This window comes from Pongo abelii, chromosome X, assembly GCF_028885655.2.
Source record: "Pongo abelii isolate AG06213 chromosome X, NHGRI_mPonAbe1-v2.0_pri, whole genome shotgun sequence".
Taxonomy (NCBI): Eukaryota; Metazoa; Chordata; class Mammalia; order Primates; family Hominidae; genus Pongo; species Pongo abelii.
The window spans coordinates 124,106,799-124,130,494 of record NC_072008.2 but is presented as its reverse complement, the minus strand read 5'-3'; the positions used below and the strand labels follow the sequence as shown (position 1 = coordinate 124,130,494).

The 23,696-nt window shown below is 37.8% G+C and overlaps 1 protein-coding gene across 1 annotated transcript in view; it reads right to left on the bottom strand.

The window, feature by feature from the left end:
- Positions 1-23,696, bottom strand: part of WDR44 (WD repeat domain 44) — a 102,725-nt gene that overhangs the window by 68,662 nt on the left and 10,367 nt on the right. Inside the window, exon 2 of the mRNA XM_024240958.3 lies at positions 1,399-1,432. Coding sequence (XP_024096726.1) covers positions 1,399-1,432 — 34 coding nt within the window. The remainder of the gene's footprint in view (positions 1-1,398; positions 1,433-23,696) is intronic.

Sequence of the window (23,696 nt, the reverse complement as noted above, 5' to 3'; positions counted from 1 at the left end):
CTTTTAAAGACTGTTTTTATTAAATATTAAGTAAATACAAAATAATTTTTATTTAGCATAAGAAAAGAGTTATGACATAACTTTTCTTAAGCACTCAATTTAAGAAAAAGAACATTATTATCAGTTTTCAAGTCTCTTGTGTATCCTTCTCCATTTCCATTACAATCTCTCCCCCTCAGAGAATGACCGATATCCTAAATTTTGTATTTCTCATTCCCTGGTAATTCTTCACAGTTTTACCATGCTTGTATCTCTAAACAATCTATTCTCTAAACAATATATTCTTTAGTTTGGCACGCTTTTGAACTTAATATAAATGGAATGTTACTGTATATGTTTTTCTATGAGTAGTTACCCCCGACTCAACACTCTAGTGCTGAAATTCATCCATGTCATTGTATATAACTAATTCATTCATTTCTACTATTGTAGAATATTTCATATAAACATATCCTAATTTATCAAAGAGACTGGTATCCAATGTGTATAAATAGAAGGTCGGTATACTGGAACTGAAAAAAATACAGCATGTTTGAGATTACACATACATATAAATATACATATACACATATACATATACAATATATACTCTATCTGATAATAAATAGTTCTGTTTGGTGATATCTTATACTTAAAATGGCTCTCAGTGGCATAATATCTCAATACCAAACTCCTCTGCCTGAATATAAGCTGGGATTGATTTTTATATACAGTGATGGTACATGGGCCCACAAGAAGTATACATATGTTTCAGTTACTGTACATTTTTGTCATGCAAGTATTAATTTTTTGCTTTTTTTTTGAGGTGGAGTCTCGCTTTGTCGCCCAGGCTGGAGTGCAGTGGCACGATCTCAGTTCACTGCAGCCTCCATCTCCTGGGTTCAAGCGATTCTCCTGCCTCAGTCTCCCAAGTAGCTGGGAATACAGGTTTGTGCCACCACACCTGGATAATTTTTGTGTGTGTTTTTTTTTTAGTAGAGACGGGGTTTCACCATGTTGGCCAGGCTGGTGTCGAACTCCTGACCTCAGCTGATCTGCCCACCTCAGCCTCCCAGTGTGTTGAGATTACAGGTGTGAGCCACCATGCCTGGCCAAGTATTACTTTTTCAACACACACACACACACACACACACACACAAATGTTCTTTTATTCTAGATATTATGAACAAATAAAAATCAGTAGAAATCTAAAAAATACTTACAGTTTCTTCTTTACAGCATAACATTTAGTTAGGTATTTCTAGAGTACCTATTTATACCGAGTAGGACATAATGACAATATTACTGAGCAAAAAATAAGCAAAAAAAAGCAAAAGCAAGAAAATGAAGAATTACACAAAAACACAAATAAAAAGTATACAATTTCTAAAAACATAACTTTCAGAAAGCACAACTTACCTTGAATGTTGAAAGCCCAACTTTTCCTGGAGACCTGTTCAGAAATAAAAGTAAGGAGGTGTTGAATAGAGGAGATGAGAAGACAAATACTTCTATACACTTACTACAGACAAGTCCACATTTAAAAAATGTGTATATATTTTGTGATTGAAAAGTCTTGTGTGCATATAGAAAATGTGGAAAACAAAAAGTGATAAAGAGGCTGGGCGCAGTGGCTCACGCCTGTAATCCCAGCACTGTGGGAGGCTGAGGCAGGTGGATCACCTGAGGTCAGGAGTTCAAGATCAGCCTGAATATGGCAAAACCCCACCTCCGCAAAAAATACAAAAATTAGCAGGGTATGGTGGTGCGTGCCTATAATCCCAGCTACTTGGGAGGCTGAGGCAGGAGAATCACTTGAACCGGGAGGCAGAGGTTTCAGTGAGCCGAGATCATGCCACTGCACCCCAGCCCTGGTGACAGAGCGAGACTCCATCTCAAAAAGAAAAAGAAAAAAAAAGTGGAGAAGACCAGTCTGGTCAACAGAGTGAGACCCTGTCTCTACAAATAATTTAAAAATTATCCAGGTGTGGTGGCTATTGCCTGTAGACCCAGCTACCTGGGAGGCTGAGGCACGAGGATTGCTTTAGCCCAGGAGTTCAAGGATGCAGTGAGCCATGATTGTGCCACTGCACTCCAGCTTGGGGCAGACAGCAAGATCCCATTTCTTTAAAAAAAAAAAAAAAAAAGAGATGAAAATTAAAGTGATTCATATATAATCTTATCACCTAGAGATCTGAGTATCTTTTGTCTTCATATGTATATATATAGTTGTATATGACATAACACTACTTTCAAACTGCCAACTTGTACCTCTTTACACTCCTACTGCTCTGGGAATGCCTGTTTCTTAATACCCTCACCAAAAATGAGTGTTATTTTAAACTTTTTTTTACCAAGTTGACAGGCAAAAGTATATCTCATTGGTGTTTTAATGTGTACTTTGATTTCTAGTGTGGATGAAAATTTTCATATGTATTAGACATTTATATCGATTTTGAAGAGGGATACCAATTTTTGTTCTCAGCTTTTACTTTTTTTTTTTTTTAAAGACAGAGTCTTGCTGTTGCCCAGGCTGGAGTGCAGTGGTGTGATCTTGGCTCACTGCAGCCTCGACCTCCTGGTCTCAAGCGATCCTCCAGCCTCAGTCTTCCGAGTAGCTGGGACTACAGGCATGCGCCACCACACCCAGCTAATATTTTGTATTTTTTTTGTAGAGACGGGGGTCTCACTATGTTGCCCAGGCTGGTCTTGAACTCTTGGGCTCAAGCAATCCTCCCATTTCAGTCTCTCAAAGTACTGAGATTACAGGAACGAACCACTGTGTACCGCTCTCAACTCATTTTTCTACTGGAGCAAGACTCTTTTCTTAAACAGACTACTCTGGATGTAATAACATATTTTTTTGAGATAGGGTCTCACTCTGTTACTCAGGCTTGAGTGCAGTGACACCACATGGCTCACTGCAGCCTCAACCTCCTGGGCTCAAGCAATCCTCCCACCTCAGCCTCCCAAGTACTGGGACTACAGGCACGTGCCACCATGCTCAGCTGATTTCTGTACTTTTGTATAGAGACGGGGTTTGCCATATTGTTCAGGGTGGTCTCGAACTCCTGGGCTCAAGCAATCCACCCGCCTCATCCTCCCGAAGTGCTGAGATTACAGGAGGGAGCCACCGCACCCGGCCTGGATGTAATAATTTTTAAAAGTAACTTTTCACCATTTCACCCCTTCCCCCACATTTTTTTTTTGAATAGGAACAGTCTGATATCTGCTTCAAAGCATAAGGCTACTTAGTTATACCTTGGGGTTATGCAATAGGAAAGTTTTAAATAATTAATATGCCATTTCTAATTTTTTTTGGTAAAATCCAATGATTACATGATGCAAATTTGAATTGAAAGGCACCTTCAAGATGATCTAATCACACAGCCTCTTTTTACAGATCAAGAAACTGAGATTCCAAGAGATTAAGTGACTTTTCCTCAAAGTCGTATTTTGGAGCACAACCAAGAGAAGCAATGAGTCCTACTAACATGTTTTTATATGCCAAACTGGGTAATGATTCCTTTGGTAGAGGAATCCTTGACCTCTAATAAAAACTTAATTTGTTAAAAAAAATTACTTTTGAGTAACAGAAAATCAATCCCTTTACTCAACAAACATTTATGGGCTGGGTGCAGTGGCTCATACCTGTAATCCCAGCACTTTGGGAGGCCAAAGCGGGAGGATTGCTTGATCTCAGGCGTTTGAGACCAGCCTAGGCAATATAGTGACACCCCATCTCTACAAAATAAAAATAAACCAGCCAGGCATGGGGTTGCACACCTGTAGTCTTAGCTACTTGGGAGGCTGATGTAGGAGGATCACTTGAGCCCAGGAGCCATGAGCCATGATTGTGCTACCGCACTCTAACCTGGGTGACAGAGCGAGACCTTGTCTCAAAACAAAAAACAAAACCAGACACCCAAAGCTGACATTTATGAATTACCTACTATGTACCAAGACTAGAGATACAAAGATAAATTAGATACAATTCTAGTTTGGGGGAGGGAGTTAAATTTATTTAGAAAACAAAAAAAGTAGTTGTCATAAAATAGTACCCATTTAATTACAATGTCTGGTCAATATAAACATGTGTTAACAAAGGACAATTTCCAGAAATGAAAACATATATTGCTAATTATTTTGGTCCCCTGACAAACTTATACTGCAATGTATCAAAATCCTGTTTATCTAGAGTTGATTAGTTAGGACTGAGGCTAATCCATACTCAAAAAAAGAAAGAAGATTCCACACAAATTGATGTCTTAAATAATACAAGTGCAATCAAAACAACAAATATTAAAAAGCAAAAATGAAAAACCTGTTTTCTTTTTTTTTTTTTTTTTGAGATGGGGTCTCACTTTGTTGCCCAGGCTGGTCTTGAACTCCTAGCTTCAAGCGATCCTCCCACCTCGGCCTCCCAAAGTGCTGGGATTACAGGGGTGAGCTACTGCACCTAGCCTGAAAAACCTTTAAGGGGCACAAATTTCCATGTGGTACAAATTCAGAATGCCAATCACCTGCAACAAAGGCATAAAGGCAAGAAGGGTAAGATATTTTAAAATTAAGCCCCATATGAGGTAGAGAAGGGAAGAAACTTGGCCTTTCCAGCAACCCTCATACCTTGAGATATCTGAACAGGTTTTTTAGCTGTTAAAAAAAAAAAAACAAAACAAAACAGGAAGCCATATTTATTTCTTGTGTGTCACTGGTTTCAAAAACAGTACTCTCTGGCTGTTGATTCATAGGATCAAAGTTATTGGCTAATTACTGACACACATGGAAATATATGGGAATATTCTAGATTGGTTCTGGTGGGGCTTTATATATAACTGTGTACAAACTATACAGAGTAATTTATTATTTTCTTTTGAGAGACAAGGAGACAGTAAAATATAGGCTTTTGAGCAGATGAACCTTGCTTCAATATTGTTTCTACTATTTATCCTATGTGTGATCAAATCATTTCTCCAAGCCTCGATCTCATCCTCTGCAAAAGGGGGTAAAACCATCTATTTCATAGAACTTCTATGAGGATGAAGTATGTGAGTACATGGGACACACATGATAGTGTAGTCTCTTCAGCAGCTCTGAAATGCTCCAAGTTTCTCAAAGGCACTTTGGTAGTCTGTCAGTAGTGGGGAGCCTGAGACCAATTTCTGGAATACAGCAAAGGTCCCCTATAGCCTGTCAAGTTCCAGCACATTTAACGACAGGGAACATGAAAAAGCTATATCATATTGAGCTGGTGATTAAAAGGGGATCCTGCTTGCAATTGGGTGACATCACTAAATAAAAAACTAGTAACAAAAGACACTCATGTTTGAGGTATATTTTAAATGTTACAAAGTTGTTAAGGCCTTGGTAGGTAGGAACATTTCAAACTACTACAATTTCAAGTCTATTAAGCCTAAAACTGTCTTTAACAGGGTAATCTGTAAGAGTAGAATTCCTTTGTGACAAATTTCTAAATCCATTTATAGAACATGAATGCCTAGTAAAAAGTGAAGGCATATTTATAACTTGCAAAGTTGGCTAAAATGATTTGTATCATGTGCCAAGATGAAAAAAAACCAATTCATTTCACCCTAAGAAGCAATAAAAAACATTATTTAGTATTATCACACAAAACTTTCATAATAGGGGCCTTGTAAAAATAATAAAGCACCGCATATTTTCACTCATAAGTGGGAGCTGAACAATGAGAACATATGGGCACAGGGAGGGGAACATCACACACCAGGGCCTGTCAGGGGGTGGGGGGCTAGGGGAGGGATAGCATTAGGAGAAATATCTAATGTAGATGACGGATTGATGGGTGCAGCAAACCACCGTGACACATGTATATCTACGTAATAAACCTGCACGTTCTGCACATGTATCCCAGAACTTAAAGTATAATGAAAAAAAATAAAATAAAAAAAATAAAACAATGGCCATCATTTATTAAGCATTTGCCAAAAACCATAACACTTGACATGTTTTAGCTTCTTTGGTCCTCACAGCCCTCCTATTAGGTGGTTATATTACTTGCTCTATTTTACAGAACAAAAAACTGGCTTGAGTCAGATTAGGTCATTTACATTGTACAGCTAGTAAACAGTAGGGCCAGAATTTGACCCTAGGCAGCCTGACTCCAGAGCCCGTTCTCTCAACCACTTTGCAATACTGCCTCCTCTCTGGGTGAGGACTTAAAAGAAGATAATTATGAAAACACTGTAACTGGTGCTGTGTATGAGCACCAAAGTAAAGGCAATTAACGCTGCTTCTTGAATTGGACTAAACTGATTAAGTCAAAGGCTCTGAATCCTGACCTGCCTTTAACAACTACAATTAACACCTAATTGCCTTGGCACTGCTAGGGAATGAAACAATGAAACGTTCCACATGTAAAATTTCCAGGGAGATGAAGCTTTTGAGTGCCAAATTTTTGATAACATTTTAACTATTTTTGAATTTAAAAATCTCAAAAGCAGCTTGTAAATAAGTACATGAGTAGGTTAAACCTTGCAGTTTCAGTACTCTTTCCCTGAAAATATCTTCTTAAACAAAGAATATACAATTTTCCTTCTTAATTATCACGCTCAAATACTACATTATATTTTAACACACTTTAGGGACCCTAAAGTGCAGATTTATTTGCCTTCAAGGACCCTAGGTTACTATGCCTGGAATGTCTGTGTTTTATAGTTTTATATTTCCTTCCTCACTTTAAGTGGTCACTTCTTTTTTTGTTGTTGTTGTTGTTTTGTTTTTTGAGACGGAGTTTTGCTCTTGTTGGCCAGGCTGGAGTGCAGTGGCGTGATCTTGGCTCACTGCAACCCCCGCCTCCCAGGTTCAGGCTATTCTCCTGCCTCAGCCTCCCAAGTAGCTGGGATTACAGGTGCCCGCCCCCAAGCCCGGCTCATTTTTGTATTTTTAGTAGAGATGGGGTTTCGCCACATTGGCCAGGCTGGTCTCGACCTCCTGACCTCAGACGATCCACCCTCCTCAGCCTCTCAAAGTGCTGGGATTACAGGCGTGAGCCACCGCACCCAGCCTATAAGCGGTGGCTTATTACAGTCAGCCATGTGCCTGCATTTAAAGGCTTTCTTCCCACCATCCTTCTCACTTGTGCTTCTAATCTGCATTGAGCTGGGAAACCAGATTTCCTTAATATGAAATTGTATGGTGAAGGGAGAATCTAGGGATCCTAAGGGTCTCCCCATGAGACTTTACGTACATAATCTTATTTTGAGCTTTGTGGCACTTTTTTTTTTTTATTGAACTGTTTAGAGGCTTTTTAAATGCTTATTTCTTGTTTTCAGCTGTATCTTGAGAACTGTCATTACCACAGAGGTGGCCACCAGATAAGTGAGGTGTTATTAATCTTCAGTATCCTTAGACAACTCAACAATTCTCTGTAAATTAGTCTCTATGTCAAAGTAGAGATAATAACAGTAGACTATTTCAGTGTTTATGTGCCTAAAGAAAACAACTATTCATGTTCAAGTTTGGGGATGGGAGGGAGAAATGGCAAACTAGATGTCAAGAAAATTAAGTTTTACTCTTAGCTCTCCCACTAACTAGCAGAAATATCTTAAGCAAGGGATTTTAGAGTTCCTATAATTTTAGGGAATTTTGTCTTAAGACCCTTCATTAGTTTGAGAGTGGAGATATAATTTGTACCATAGTTAATGATCTAAATATTATATCCTCTAATTTCCCTTAAATTTGAAATATATTATATAAAACATGGATATAATCAGACATACATGTACATACCCAGAAATGTCCAATAATACTTTGCTACATCTAGTTAACTAGAAAAATATTTTTTTCTCCAGTGATAGTAGGAGCTAAAAAAAAAAAAAAGAAATAAAAAAAGAAAAATAGTTCTTCAAAATATTCTGTAGATACTAAATGGGGTAAATTGGATTTATCCTTTTTACATATTAAGGTCAGTAATTTTTTACAGAGAAAGTTCAAATGTCTACATAAAATAACTTTATTAAACCATACACACGTGGAAAATTTTTCAGAAAACTCTGAAGTTACATGTAGACATATTTGAGTACTGGTGGTATGTTTTTAAAGAAAACCCGACAAACCAAAATGAGAGCTTCAAAAGTTCATTTTTCCTTTCCAAAGCTTTCATCATAGGGCACCTTTAAATCAAATATTTCTGATGCATTTATTATCTGATCAATAAATATTTATTTAAATAATAAATATGCTTCTTACAAGGTTGAACAAAAATACAACTTTCAAGAGCTAGGCTTCCTTGCTCACCTAATAGCAGAAACAAAACAAAACTCAAACTTCCAACATATTAATACTAATTACAAATATGGTAAATCTTTAAATCAAGCAAATTAATACATTCTTCACTTTACATACTGATCTTTTTTTGTGGTGAGAACATTCAAAATTTACTCTCTCAGCAATTTTGAAACATACATTGTTATTATTATAGTCATCATGCTGTGCAATAGTTCTCCAGAACTTATTCCTCCTATCTAACTAAAACTTTGTACCCTCTGACTAATATTTTCCCATTCCTCAGATGCTCCCTACTCCCCCAACCCCTGGCAACTACCATTCTACTCTCTGCTTCTATGAGTTCATCATTTATACATTCCACATACAAGTGAGATTATACAGTAGTAGTCTTCCTATGCCTGGTTTATTTCACTTAACATAATGTCTTCTAGGTTTATCCATATTGCCACATATGACATGATTCCATTCTTAAGGTTGAATAGTGTTCCACTGTGTGTTGGCCATCTGTCTGTATGTCTTCCTTTCAGAAATGTCTGTTGAGGTCCTCTGCCCATTTTTAAATTGGGTTGTTTTCTGGCTACTGAGTTGTTTGAATTCCTTACATACTGTGGGTATTAATCCCTTATCGGATGTATGGTGTGTTAGTCCATTTGCATTGCTATAAAGAAATACCTAAGACTGAGTAATTTATTAAAAAAAAAAAAAAAGAAAGAATTTTAGGCTGGGCATGGTGGCTCATGCCTGTAATCCCAGCACTTTGGGAGGCTGGGGCGGGTGGATCACGAGGTCAGGAGATCAAGACCATCCTGGCCAATATGGTGAAAACCCGTCTCTACTAAAAATACAAAAATTAGCTGGTGTGCTGCTGCGTGCCTGTAATCCCAGCTACTCAGGGAGGCTAAGGCAGGAGAATCCCTTAAACCAGGAAATTGGAGGTTTTAGTGAGCCGAGATTGCACCACTGCACTCCAGCCTGGCGACAGAGCGAGACTCCGTCTAAAAAAAAAAAAAAGAGGTTTATTATTTTAGCTCATGGTTTTGCAGGCTGTAAAAGAAGAATGGTACCAGCATCTGCTCCTGGTGAGGGCCTCAGGAAGCTTCCAATCATGGAATGCAAAAGGAATGCATCACATAGCAAGACAGGAAGAAAGTAGGGGAGGAGATGCCACCCACTTTTTAACAACCAGATCTTGCGTGAACTCAGGCCAAGAAGTCATTCATTGTGAGGACAGCACCAAGACATTCATGAGGGATCTGCTCCATGACTGAAACACCTCCCACTAGGCCTACCTCCAATACTGAAGGTCAGTCACATTTCAACATAAGAATTGGAGGGCACAAAACATTTAAACCATATGTTTTGCAAATATTTTCTCCCAATCTGTAGGTTGTCTTTTCACTGTTGTTTCCTTTGCTGTGCAATTTTATCAGACCAATTTTAGTCTGACACAATCTCATTTGTGTATTTTTGCTTTTGTTGCCTGTGCTTTTGGGGTTAAATCCAAAAAATCATTGCCTAGACTAATGTCAAAAACAGCAAATTTTTGATTTTGCAGCATAGTTTCTGAAATTGAAGACAGTGTCTATCAATGTTGCCATTGAATTTAAACACAAAAAGCAACGTCTGAAACAGCTTCAAAATAAGTTCTGATTCAAATAAGTACTGATATTCTACTAAAAAACCCACATGGCTTACAGATCAAATACTAAAATTATTTAGTGTGTCTTCCACTTAGGTTTTGAATATAAAGGCAATTTTAAGATTAGTACTTCAGCAACTTTCAATATAAATAGAACATTTTAATGCATTATATCCTGTTTTCTATTAGAAAGTTATTTTCGGCCGGACGTGGTAGCTCACGTCTGTAATCCCAGCACTTTGGCGGCCGAGGCGGGCGGATCACGAGGTCAGGAGATTGAGACCATCCAGGCTAACACAGTGAAACCCCATCTCTACTAAAAATACAAAAAATTAGTCAGGCGTGGTGGTGGGCGCCTGTAGCCCCAGCTACTCAGGAGGCTGAGCCGGAGAATGGCGTGAACCTGGGAGGCGGAGCTTGCAGACAGCCGAGATCCAGCCGCTGCACTCCAGCCTGGGTGACAGAGCAAGACTCCATTTCAAAAAAAAAAAAAAAAAAGGCCGAGTGCGGTGGCTCACACCTGTAATCCCAGCACTTTGGGAGGCCAAGGCGGGTGGATCACAAGGTCAGGAGATCGAGACCATCTTGGCTAACACAGTGAAACCCCGTCTCTACTAAAAATACAAAAAATTAGCCGGGCGTGGTGGCAGGTGCCTATAGTCCCAGCTACTTGGGAGGCTGAGGCAGAATGGCGTGAACCCGGGAGGCGGAGCTTGCAGTGAGCCGAGATAGGGCCACTGCACTCCGGCCTGGGTGAAAGAGCGAGACTCTGTCTCAAAAAAAAAAAAAAAAAAAAAAAGAAAGAAAGAAAGTTATTTTCATACACTAGTACACTAGCTAACATTTAGTTTATATTAACAAAGCTCATGTCTGAATATAAAATAGTTTATTACATGCTTTCTCCAGTCCCTATTCATTTAGCATTTTAATTATAGAAATTTCTTTTGGCCAGGCATGGTGGCTCATGCCTGTAATCCCAGCAATTTGGGAGCCCAAGGTGGATGGATTGTCTGAGGTCAGGAGTTTGAGACCAGCCTGGCCAATGTGGCGAAATCCCATCTCTACTAAAAATACAAAAAAAAAAAAAAAAAAAAAAACAAAAAAACTTAGCCAGGCGTGGTGGCGCACACCTGTAGTCCCAGCTACTCAGGAGGTTGAGGCAGGAGTGTCGCTTGAACCCGGGAGGCAGAGGTTGCAGTGAGCCGAGATCCACCACTGCACTCCAGCCTGGGTGACAGAGCAAGATTCTGTCTCAAAAAAAAAAAAAGGAAGAGTATATGGATTGCTGCTTGATATGATTAGTGGCATCACACAGAGGCCTTTCCAGTCTCCCAACACTTCTCCCCTCTAGCTGCCCTGTGATGTCATGCAAGCCTTTCCCAAAGGCCCTTGGTAAACACTGCTGGGAGAAGCAACAAGGGAGGCCATCAACATCCATGTATCAGCCAAGACAAGGCTTCAGAAGGAGCTGGGGGAATGCGGAAAGGTCCTCAAGAGGTGTAATATATATATATACACATAGTCACTATTTCAAAACATGTACATGGCTTCAAAACACTGTTCTGGTGATTTTATAAAACGGTATAGGAATTAGTTTTCTTTTATAAACTCTGACCTGATTCAGCGATAACCTTTGGATACCTGAAGCAAAATTTCATAATAAGGTCATTACTCCCAATGATAGGAGCCTAGTCACTGATGTGATGACAATAACTGCCACTTAACCAAAAGTTGCCCACTGATTTTTCCATGGGAAGCAAAATGTCAAATCCTTTATAAACTCTGACATAATAGTACTGCATTCAATACAACTGAAGCAAAAAGCACAAGTATGCAAGCAAAGGGAACATTTTAGTAACCTTCTTAGATGGCTACACTTTGGAACTTGCTAAACCTGACTCTCTAATTTAGTATGTTGAGAACAGTATCCATGTACTTTACAGAAATAAATACCAGTCTAACAGAAAATATATAACAGTAGTCTATTTTTAAAGAGATTTCAATGCAATATAACAACTGTGGTTTTTCTATCACAGTTATTCAAAGTGAGCATATTACCTACTGATGTTACCTAGTGTTAAAGAAATTTACAGTAATCCTTTTCAAAATCCTAAAAGGATTTTTAAAAAATCAGTCAGAAGGCAAGAGTACTTTTTTTCAGTGTTTGAAGGAAACTTAAGAATCATTTAGATCAATTGTCTCATTTTACATGTGAGGGAAATGATGCCATCGGTTAAATTAATCCATTAATTCAACATTTACTGATTGTTTCCATGTACCAGGCATGGTCCCAGGTATTGAGTATAAAGTAGTGAACAAAACAGACATGGTCCCTGCCATCTTAGAACTTATGCTAAGGCCTAGTGAAGACTAGGACCCAAGTTTCTTTGCTGGTTCTAATAACCCATGCAGCCTCTCTACACCAGTAAGTGTAATGTCCCTTATGGTTTCACATAGGTAGGTAGCCAGTCAAGTGAAACTGTGGCCCTTTAGTAAGGCCTTAATTTATCTACAAGTACCACCACAAATTTCTCAGGGAAAGCTTGGGGGTCCCAGAGACTGAAAGGACAACATGACATCAATCTGAAAGTACAAGAGCTATAATTTTAGCTACACAATAAAAAAAAAAAGAGCGGAATCAGGAGAACTGAGTTTTAGTCCCAAATCTGCCAGTAAAAATCTATGTGACAATAAATATTTAGGGGGAGTTTTTCCAACATTTACTTATGGCTATTTCAAATATATACAAAATTGGGAGAATAATATTATAAACCCAAATATACAACATGATCACTGATCACTGATCACTGATCACTGAAGAGGTGATCAGGAATCACCTCTTCCACCCCCTGCCAGATTATTTTGATCTATGTGACAATAAATATTTAGGGGGAGTTTTTCCAACATTTACTTATGGCTATTTCAAATATATACAAAATTGGGAGAATAATATTATAAACCCAAATATACAACATGATCATTGATCATTGATCACTGATCACTGAAGAGGTGATCAGGAATCACCTCTTCCACCCCCTGCCAGATTATTTTGAAGCAAATCCCAGAAACCATTTCATTTTTTTTTTTTTTTTTTTTGAGACAGTCTTGCTCTGTCGCCCAGGCTGGGGTGCAGTGGCGTGATCTTGGCTCACTGCAAGCTCCGCCTTCCGGGTTCACGCCATTCTCCTGCCTCAGCCTCCTGAGTAGCTGGGACTACGGGTGCCCGCCACTGTGCCCAGCTAATTTTTTTGCATTTTTAGTAGAGACGGGGTTTCACCGTGGTCTCCATCTCCTGACCTCGTGATCTGCCCGCTTTGGTCTCCCAAAGTGCTGGGATTACAGGCGTGAGCCACTGCGCCTGGCCGAAACCATTTCATTTTTAACCATAAATATTTCAGTATGCATCTAAAAAGGACAAAGATTTCTCTTTAAAACATAACCACAACACTACTATAAAATTTAACAATTCCTTATTATATACATCAATAGATTATATATATTATATATAACATGCGTTATATAACATTCGGACTTCCCAGACTGCCCAAATTTTTTTACGTTTGGTTTATGTCAATCAAATAAGGTCCATATATTACAATCAGTTGATATGTCTCTTTCGATAAATCAGCAGGTTCCCCTTCAATCTCTCTTATTTCTTGCAATTCATGTGTTGAAGAAAGTAGGTTGCTCATCCTGTAGAATTTCTCATGTCTGAATTTTGTTGATTGCATCTTCATGGTGACATGTCAGAAGAAATATTTTTTTAAAAACATGCAGGAGAGATTGGAGGGATAGAATGGGCACATATCCAAGAAAAATTGCAAAAACCTGTAAGAACATTATCAGAAAGGCTGGCACTCAGAATGTGCTAAGATTTAAAAAAAATACCAGAGACAAAGATTTTTCTTAATTTATACTCAGAACAAGCACAACAAATATAAAGTGCAGGTCTACTTATATATGGATAAGGATACATTATTATAATGTAAAAGGCTATCTCAACTTTTTTTTCCTATTAAGATTACTAATAGTCAAACCAGAAAGGGAAAAACAAATTGTAGAATGAGGAAACTGAATCCCAAAGCATTCAAGGAGATAAAAGTACCTATTAACATTATAAGTGACTTCCATTCTACTCTCCCAAATTATGTCCCAGTGTATCTGAGAATTTACAGAGCTCAATTTCCATCTAAAACCTTTGAAGAATCAGGGGAATGGAACGGGATGGTGTAAAGAAAACACTAATAGTCAACTCTGTAAAGCAGGTAGATGCCTAGATGCCACGAACTACAGACAGATTGATTTGATGTCAATTCCAAACAAATTTCTTAAACACTGTTTAATTGTTTAGGAGCCCTATGCAAGGGAAAAAGATACTCATTAAGAGTCAGCAAGCATTCACAGAAGCCAATCATGCAAGATTAACCTAATTTCCTCTTCTGATAGGGTTACTGGCCTAGAATAAAAGAGAATATTGTACACACACAAAAATCTGGTTTTAAGCACTAAATTATTTTCTACCCTACCTGATGTTCTTACTAGTATCTTGGATGAGGACATTGATGGCATATCTACTAAATTTGCAGATAACACAAAGTTGAGAGAGACAGGTAATATACTGGCTGACAGGACCCCAACTTTTTTTTTTTTTTTTTGAGACAGGGTCTTGCTCTGCTGCTCAGGCTGGAGTGCAGTGGAACGATCATGGTTCACTGCAGCCTCGACCTCCCAGGCTCAAGCAGTCTTTCTGCCTCAGCCTCCCAAAGTGCTGGGATTACAGGTGTGAGCCACTGCAACTGGCCACCAAAATATTTCAATGGGCTAGAACAATGGGTCAAATCTTAACAGTATGAAATGTAGTAGGGATAAATGTAAAATGCATGATGGGAGAGACATGGCTTAACAGCAAATCATGTGAGAACATTTAGGTATTTTGGTTGATTGCTCAGACAAAGACTGTGATATGGCTGCCAAAACTACTGTGTTTTTAGGCTGAATTATCAGAACTATCATGTCCAGAGCAAGGGGAATGGTAAATTCTATTCTACTTCTTACTGATAAAAGCACACTTAGGAACACCATATACTTTTTGAGGTTCATTTTAAAAGGAACACTGATGAAACAGAACATATTCAAAAGAGAGAAATCAATTTGGTGAATGTTCTAGAAACTGAGTGGAATTATATAAAGAACTAAGGATGGCTAACCAGAAGAAGATAAGGAAAAAAAGTAGTTGTTTTCAAATGTTTGGAGCATTATGCAGCAGAACTAGGACTAAGGGTAGAAATTACAAAGAGATAGGCTTTTGTTCAACCTAACGATCTCAGTAACAACTTGAGTTTAGAAAAAGCCATGAGCTGCTTCCCTGATAAAGTATTAAAACAGAAACTCAATGATGTCTCAATAGGGATATTGTAGAAGGCTGGAACAGACAATCTCTGTGGTCTTGTTTCTATTTCTAAAGTCACAATCTCTTTAAACCTCAGTTTCCACACCTGTAAAATGAAGGAGCTGTATTAGTTGAGTCTTTAGGTCCCTTCATTCAGTCAACAAATCCTTATTGGTTACCTACCATGTGCCAGGCACTTTCAGGCATTGAAATATAAAGGGTGAGAAAGATCCAGCCCTTGCCCACAGAAAGGTCACAATCTGATAAGCTGAGGAAAATATAACAGATAATTTCAATATAAGGTAACAATTGCAATGAGAGAGACAAGCACATGATAACCTTGAAGCACAGAGGAGGGGCACCTAAGTGTGTATGTAAGTGGGGGAAGAGGACATATTTGGATAGGCTTTCTGGAATAGACCCTCCAGCTATTTCTACAAGACAAAATTATATAAGACTATAGAGAGCTAGAAGTGCTTTAAAACACTAAATAAATTTACACTAAACACTAACTTCAGCTTAATGCTCTAAACTGGCACTTGCTAAAGATGAATTTTTCTGCTTACTGATGGATATTGTAGACTGTCATAATAGTTTTTACAAAGGAGGAGTTAGAAATCTAACTTTTAAAAATTAATCAAGGAAAACAGAGATTTCTGATTTTTTGTTCTAGGAATCCTAAAGTTTAGGCCTAGCTCATTTGAATTAATCACTTAATGTATGCTCTAGCTGCTGTTTTTCTTTCCTTTAATTTGGCATATAATATATCTGAACAATCAGTAATCTTTCCAAGTAAAGACAAAAACTGAAGATTCCCCACTGTAGACATCAAGTAATAAAAATGAAATTTTCACAAACCAAAGAGTTCAATTATTTTAGATGTATTACAGCAGATAAGTAATTATTCTAGAATCTATTAATTACTCAATATGATCTTTAGCAAACTGGTAAAATTTCAGAATGCCTTTTGACCATACTTTTTGGATTTTGGATTTATTTTAGAAAGTATATACAGTTAAATTTTGCACATAGGCTAATTTTCTTATTGAAGTCTGTTTTAACTTATCTTTTAAAATGTTATTCTGTATTTGATATGTGCAATGTGTACATGTAATTATGAAGCATAAAAAAATACATCTTGTCACTTACCACATTAACTAAGAATTAGCATTAATACCAGTGCAGCTACTATGTGCTTTATTCCATCTGCTTGCTGCTCCCTTAGAGGTAACCACTATCCCAGATTTCGCTTATTGTTCCCTTAATTTTTTGTTTTCAAAAATAGTTTCATCATACGTGCATGTATCCCTAAACAGTATGTTGTTACATTTTTCTATTTTTTTCTTTTTTCTCCCTTTTATTTTTTTTTGAGACGGAGTTTCACTCTTATCTCCCAGGCTGGAGTACAACAGCACAATCTTGGCTCACTGCAACCTCCACCTCCTGGTTCAAGCAATTCTCCTGCCTCAGCCTCCCAAGTAGCTGGGATTGCAGGTGCCTGCCACCACGCCCGGCTAACTTTTGTATTTTTTAGTAGAGACGGGGTTTCACCATGTTGACCAGATTGGTCTTGAACTCCTGACCTCAGGTGATCTGCCTGCCTCTCTGCCTCCCAAAGTGCTGGGATTATAAGTGTGAGCCACGTTTTACTATTTTTGAGCTTTGAGCATTGATGCATTTTCGAAAAAAAAAAAAAAAAGCATTGGACACTAAAATAAACAGCATTGCGCTAAAAAAAAACAACTTAGTATTCCCGTTGAGAGTAAAGGTTACTCTTGTCATTGCATGGTGTATTTAAATCTCACAACTCTGCCTATATCTACTAGTCTCCTGCCTCTTCCCCACCTAGGGATGCCAGATTTAGCAACTAAAAATAAAGGATGCCCAGATCAATTCCAATTTCAGATAAACAATGAATACATTTTTAGTATGTTTATCTGAAATTGGAATCGAACTGAGTGTCTTGTACTTTATCCAGCAACTCTACCCCACCCCCAAGTTAATTAGGTGGATAATTAATCCTACGTTGTGTTAGTGTGTGATAAAAGGACAAAGCAGGAAGAACTGCATGGCCAATGCCACTGTATAAATATTCATCTGATTTTTTAGTAGTGTTCACTGAATGGGGAAAAAATTTGCACATGTGTCTATTTAGTCAGAGCTCTTCCAGACAGTGCATGCACTGAATAGGCTTAAATGCAAATACTACATGTATGGTATTATGTACATTTATCAAAAATGCTCAGCAAAAAGCAGGAAGGTATATAAACAGCTTCACTATTTTTGGCTTAGATTGCCCCACAAAACCAAGATGGCTACTGTAATACATTGACAAAATTTTTAGATATGTGAACTGACTTATAATCACTGAAACTGTCCTCAGTCAACATGTTCAAAATGAGATTAACCTGTATAGGTCAAATAACTATCAACAGCCAACTTTCTAGATAAATATCAATTAAAATTATTTTGTCATTAAAAAGGGATTCAGTTATTACATATACAAAGTCACTTTAGAACAGTCTCACTTTACAAAAAGGGTAGTAGAAATATTTGTTATATTATTTCTATATCAATCTAAAATCTGATGAGCCTTCTGCAACGTGAAGTAGAATTTGCTTCTCAATTCTGTCAACGCATAATCTCACAATTTTCCCACAACTGAAGCACTAATAGCTCCTAGATTTGAATGGTAATCAATACAAGTATGTATTAAGAACCTATATAGATTAGATTCCCCAAATAGAAGCTACTTATACTGTCTTGCCTGGCTTACGGCAAAACTCATATTTTGAAATCAGCTACTGACATGGCTGACTAGTAGGCATCTAACTTGGTTTTTCATAGCTTCTGCAAGTGGTTTTTCTCTGGGCAATTATTGGTTTTTCTCCAGGCAATTATAGGAACACCTTTTCCAATTTTAAACTCAGATCTTCAGCACTCATGTGGTATGGCCTTAAAGTAATCAGGACTTAAAATAATGGTGTAAGTGCTTAGGTGTAGTTATTTATTTATTTTTTTTTTTGAGACAAGTTCTCTGTTTCCCAGACTGTAGTGCAGTGTGGCATGATCTCAGGTCATTGCAACCTTCGCCTGTCAGGCTCAAGTGATCCTCCCACCTTAGCCTCCAGAGTAGCTGGGACTACAGGCGTGCGCCACCACATATGGCTAATTTTTTTTTAATTTTTTAATTTTTTTGAAGAGACGGGGTTTCACCATATTGCCCAGGCTGTTTTTGAACTCTTGGGCTCAAGAACTCTGTCTGCCTTGGCCTCCCTGCCTGTCTCGGGATTACAGGCATAAGCCATTGGGCCCAGCCAAGCTGGCTTTTTAAAAATAACTTTAAATTTCTGTGGTTTCAAAAAGCCAGAGACCATAAACCATCCCACAGTTAGTTTCTCACTCCTTAGCTATAGACAGATCCTTCTGCCTCTTGGGCTTGGTGTTTCTCTATTCCTTACCTGAAGATTACCTAAAAACAAACACACGAACCCTTCTGCGAATAGGAAGGAATCAGTGTGTAGACTAAACTTACATTTGCCACCTGCTTCATATTCAAATAAACAACTAGGAACTCAAAGAACCCCCTCCTAAAGTACAAAAAGGAAATACGAGAGCAATCTCACACTTACCATTATTTTCAGACTTTTCATTATACTCAATGAAAAGAATATACCAGAACAATTGAACATACAGAAAAAAATTGACTAACAAGGTCTCTTTTTATTTTCCTGTCAGTAAGAAGACTCACTTTTTTTTCAGGTCCTGAGGAAAAAAAAAGGTGGTTGGCTCTGCAGAAGCCTTTTGTCAGGTTGCAATATTCCTAACAGACTCCTAAAGAGGTAAAAAGGAGCAATGACATGGAAGGAGGGAGTACAAAGTGAGTCAGCTAGAATAAAGCTGGTTGCTTGGGAAACATTTTTCTTACATGAAAGTGACTACAAAAGGTTCACCAGGAAATTACCCTACAGCTTGATTTTGTTTTTATCCCCCTCTATCCTTTGTTATAAGGAAAATATAAAAGTAAGATGAGCTTAAGCAGTGCACCAAGGAACTGAATCAAGCAAAGCAAAGAATAGCTTGCTTGTACAAAGAAGGTGCTAGGATTCTAAGGTCCTTGAGGTGAACAGGGTATGAGCATAGATAAGGACTTAGCCAGTCATTAAAGTAAGCAACTAATTAAAGAGTTATGATTTCTAAAGCCCAGCAAGTTGAAACAGTAAGATTTGATAGCAAACTAAGACCAACACTGAAGTGCTAAGTCTAAACAGGGAATCACATGTCTGGTGCTCAGAAAACACTTAACAAGAACTCTTTCTTGGGCCCACTGAGGCCAGGCAGAAAAATGATGACAACAAAAAATGAAGCAAAAAAACAAAAATAAAAACAAACAAAACTAACCCTAGGTTGAATCAAAAATTAAAAACACTTCAAGTTTAGAGAACAAGAGACTGTTCTGCTTTGTTCTTAAATCTTGCTCTAAGTGCACAGCTTTTAAAATGTGGTATGTAATACTGTACACTGGAGTTGAAATGTATATAAGCACCTTCAACCTAAAGACAGTACTACTCAAATTGAAGAAATGGCATCTAAGAGAAAAATCATCTGCTGGCCTTTCAAACCTAAATCATTTGTAACAGTATCACTCTCATTCTCACAGTCCTATTTTAAGTTGACTACTAATATTTTAAGTTGACTACTACCCAAAGTGATAATACCAACTAAACCTGAAAAGTCTAAAAACAGCAGGAAAAAAATAAGTGCTAGGCAATCATAAACTAGTCTGATTTTCCTAGTACATCCCAAAATGTCATGTAACTAGGCAGCAGAAAATAGAAATCACTAGAATTTCCTTGGATACAAAGCAATACTGGTTTATTGACAACATTCACAAAAAGCTGAGAATAGTTATGACAATTATCTAATAGGAAATTAACTGAATCTTCAAGATGTGAATTATTACTTTTATTACCTTTTGAAAGGACATTTAAATTTTAAATACTAAGAAAGCGTAGCAGATTATATCTAAAATTAACTAATAATTATTTTATCAATGATATTAATAGAAATAGTGAGAAAATTTGGCATAATGGCCCTGGTTTTTGAAAGGTTTTGTGGCAATATTTGTAAATGATCTTTAATGAAATCAAAGGAAACTTTGTTGTGAAATATACATCTGTTCACGTACAGAGTAATTACAAAACTTCAAGTGGACCTTCTCACAATTATATCTTGTCTAAAATGACAACCTGATTTTTCAAAAATGATATATGTAGTGCAGCTTTATGCCATATTCCTAAAAGAACAGCTTGATAATGTATTTACTGACATAAACAGAAAACCATTTTCCTGGGCCTACTCAAGATTTCCAAACTAAAAACATTCTATTCTGCACATTCACAACCATTCAATAAATACCTACAGTAAAACAATAACACCAAGGTAAGGCAGCTATATCACCATGTCCCAGTTTGTTAAAGTAGGTTAGAATAAAAGTCAAATCTATTAATGACTTAAAGTAATCTCCAGTAAAATCGAGACAGAAACAGATAACTAAATTTATGCCTGCCTAGAGAAATCAATATCTAATGCAATCATGCTAGATCACTGTTACTTTTGAAAAAGTAAGCAAGATGTTGGGCTACAGGCCGTATTACAGAAGCTTTATCAAGCTAAAGTGCTAGATTTGTTTTTGGTTTTGAGATGGAGTCTCACTCTGTCGCCCAGGCTGGAGTGCAGTGGTATGATCTTGGCTCACTGCAACCTCTGTTTCCCGGGTTCAAGGGATTCTCCTTCATCAGTCTACCAAGTAGCTGGAGGAGCTCCTGTGTGCCACCACGCCCGGCTAACTTTTTGTATTTTTAGTAGAGATGGAGTTTCACCATGTTGGCCAGGCTGATCTGGAACTCCTGACCTCAAGTGATCCACCTGCCTAGGCCTCCCAAAGTGCTGGGATTACAGGTGTGATACACCGTGCCTGGCCATATTAATATGATTTTGTAAGTTACCTAAAACATTAAATGGAGTACTAATCTGTGTGTGGTGGTGGTTTTTTCTTTTTTGTTTGTTTTAGATGGAGTCTCGCTCTGTCGCCAGGCTGGAGTGCAGTGGTACGATCTCGGCTCACTGCAATCTCCACCTCGTGGGTTCAAGCAATTTCCCTGCCTCAGCCTCCCAAATAGCTAGGACTACAGGCATGCGCCATCACGCCCAGCTAATTTTTAAAAACTTTTTGTAGAGATGAGATCTTGCTACATTGCCCAGGCTGGTCTCAAACTCCTGGCTTCAAGTGATCCATCTACTTCAGCCTCTCATGGCACTGGGATTACAGGTGTGAGCTTCTGTACCTGGCCAATCCTTATTTTGAGCAAAACAGGTAAACATATTTAAAATTTAAAACTATTTTAGTTATATGAATTCTGAAGTTTTTAAGAGTTAAAAAAGTTTGTCAAATAAATATAAAAAAATGAAAGACATATGGCTTTTTAAAAATAAAGACCCATACAACTATCCAGTCTTTACTGTTCTCTTCCTGTTTATTCAAGGGCTACAAAAGAAAGATAACACTTCCTCTTGGTTTTCTAAATTAAAATGAATTAATCTAAAGGCCAAACATTCTTTCTACAACCTACAGAAATCATTTTTGTTAAAAGCCGGATTATTTGGTAGCTGCTGATGATCAAGATGCTTTTAAGTCATTTTAGCTAGTTTGTGACTACAGACGTGTACCACCATGCCCAGCTAATTTTTTGTATCTTTAGTAGAGATGAGGTTTCACCATGCTGGCCAGGATGGTCTTGATCTCCTGGCCTCATGATCTGCCCGCCTCAGCCTCCCAAAGTGCTGGGATTACAGGCATGGGCCACTGCACCCGGCTGTGTGTGTTTTAAGAGTCGGGGTCTCACTCTGTTGCCCAGGCTGGAAAGCAGTGGCGTGATTATGGCTCACTATAGCCTTGAATTCTTGGGCTCAAGTAATCCCCCTCTATGCCCACCTAGCTGGGACTACAGGCAAGTACCACCATGCCTGGCTAAGTTTAAAAAAATAATGTTAGAGACAGGGTTTCATTATGTTGGCCAGTGTGGTCTCAAAGGGTCTTCCTGCCTCAGCCTCCTGGGTAGCTGCGATTACAGGCATGAGCCACCACACCTGGTGGGGTACTAATTTTTAAAAGTAAATGCCAGTAACTTCTAAATAAAAAGTAGCACTCTAAAGCACCTGTCGCGAGCCCCCCTTTTTAAAAATTTAAATTGATAAATTCTATTAGTGAACTACTCAGACTTCAAGATTTCGTTTTTCTTCTTTTGAGTTCACTGCTCATCATCACCAAAGATGAGCAGAGGAACAAAACTCAAACCAAACTATTTATTTTTTAAAATTAAAGAAAACCTACTGTTATTATCTTTGATAAAAGTTTTGATGGTAAACTAATGACTGAACTGAGATTGTCATGTAACTGATAGCTTTTAATTATTCATGTTTTCCTGCAATACCATGAATAACAAAAACTCAAATATATTTCAGTAAAATTTGCCATTAAGTACTTTATTTTCTAAATTTAATTTCTATGCTTTATGTACTTGAATTTCTACTTCTACATTCTTTTTCTAATGAAATATGTATCAGGCCAGGTGCAGTGGCTCATGCCTGTAATCCTAGCACTTTGAGAGGCCGAGGTGGGAGGATCACGAGGTCAAGAGATCGAGACCATCCTGGCCAACATGGTGAAACCCCATCTCTACTAAAAATACAAAAATTAGCTGGGCATGGTGGCATGCCAGCTACTCCGGAGGCTGAGGCAAGAGAATCGCTTGAACCCGGGAGGTGGAGGTTGCAGTGAGCCGAGATTGTGCCACTGCACTCCAGCCTGGTGACAGAACAAGACTCTGTCTCAAAAAAAAAAAAAAAAAAAAAAAAAAGAAAGAAATATATATCAATGACTTGATATATATATTCTACAAAAATCTTCAATTATCTAGAATGCTTACCTACAGAACACACTATGTAGGTCAAGTTTAAGCCCTTTACTATTTATTATTACAAATTATTCAATCTTATTCATATCTTAAACAGTAATTACTAATCATTTAATTTTTTTGTAATTACCCAGCTATTAGGAATACATTTTTCCCATTAGTTTGAAAGCCAATAGAGGTTTGATTAGGTAGGTAGTCACAAAGAGTGACAAAGCAGTCACTCTTTGTGACTGCTACAAAACACATTTGAAGGGAAAGAGAAAAAGAAACATTGTGTTTCTAGTTAGAGGCTTGTGGCCAAAAAAATGAATCAGTTATACTAAAATAAAAACAAAACACAATACAGTACTGTGGCCTAACTAAGCAACCGACAACAATCTATAAAACAATTGTAGGAAAAAAAAAAAATCTGGGATTAAGACTTTTTGACATGGCACTGAAACCCAAA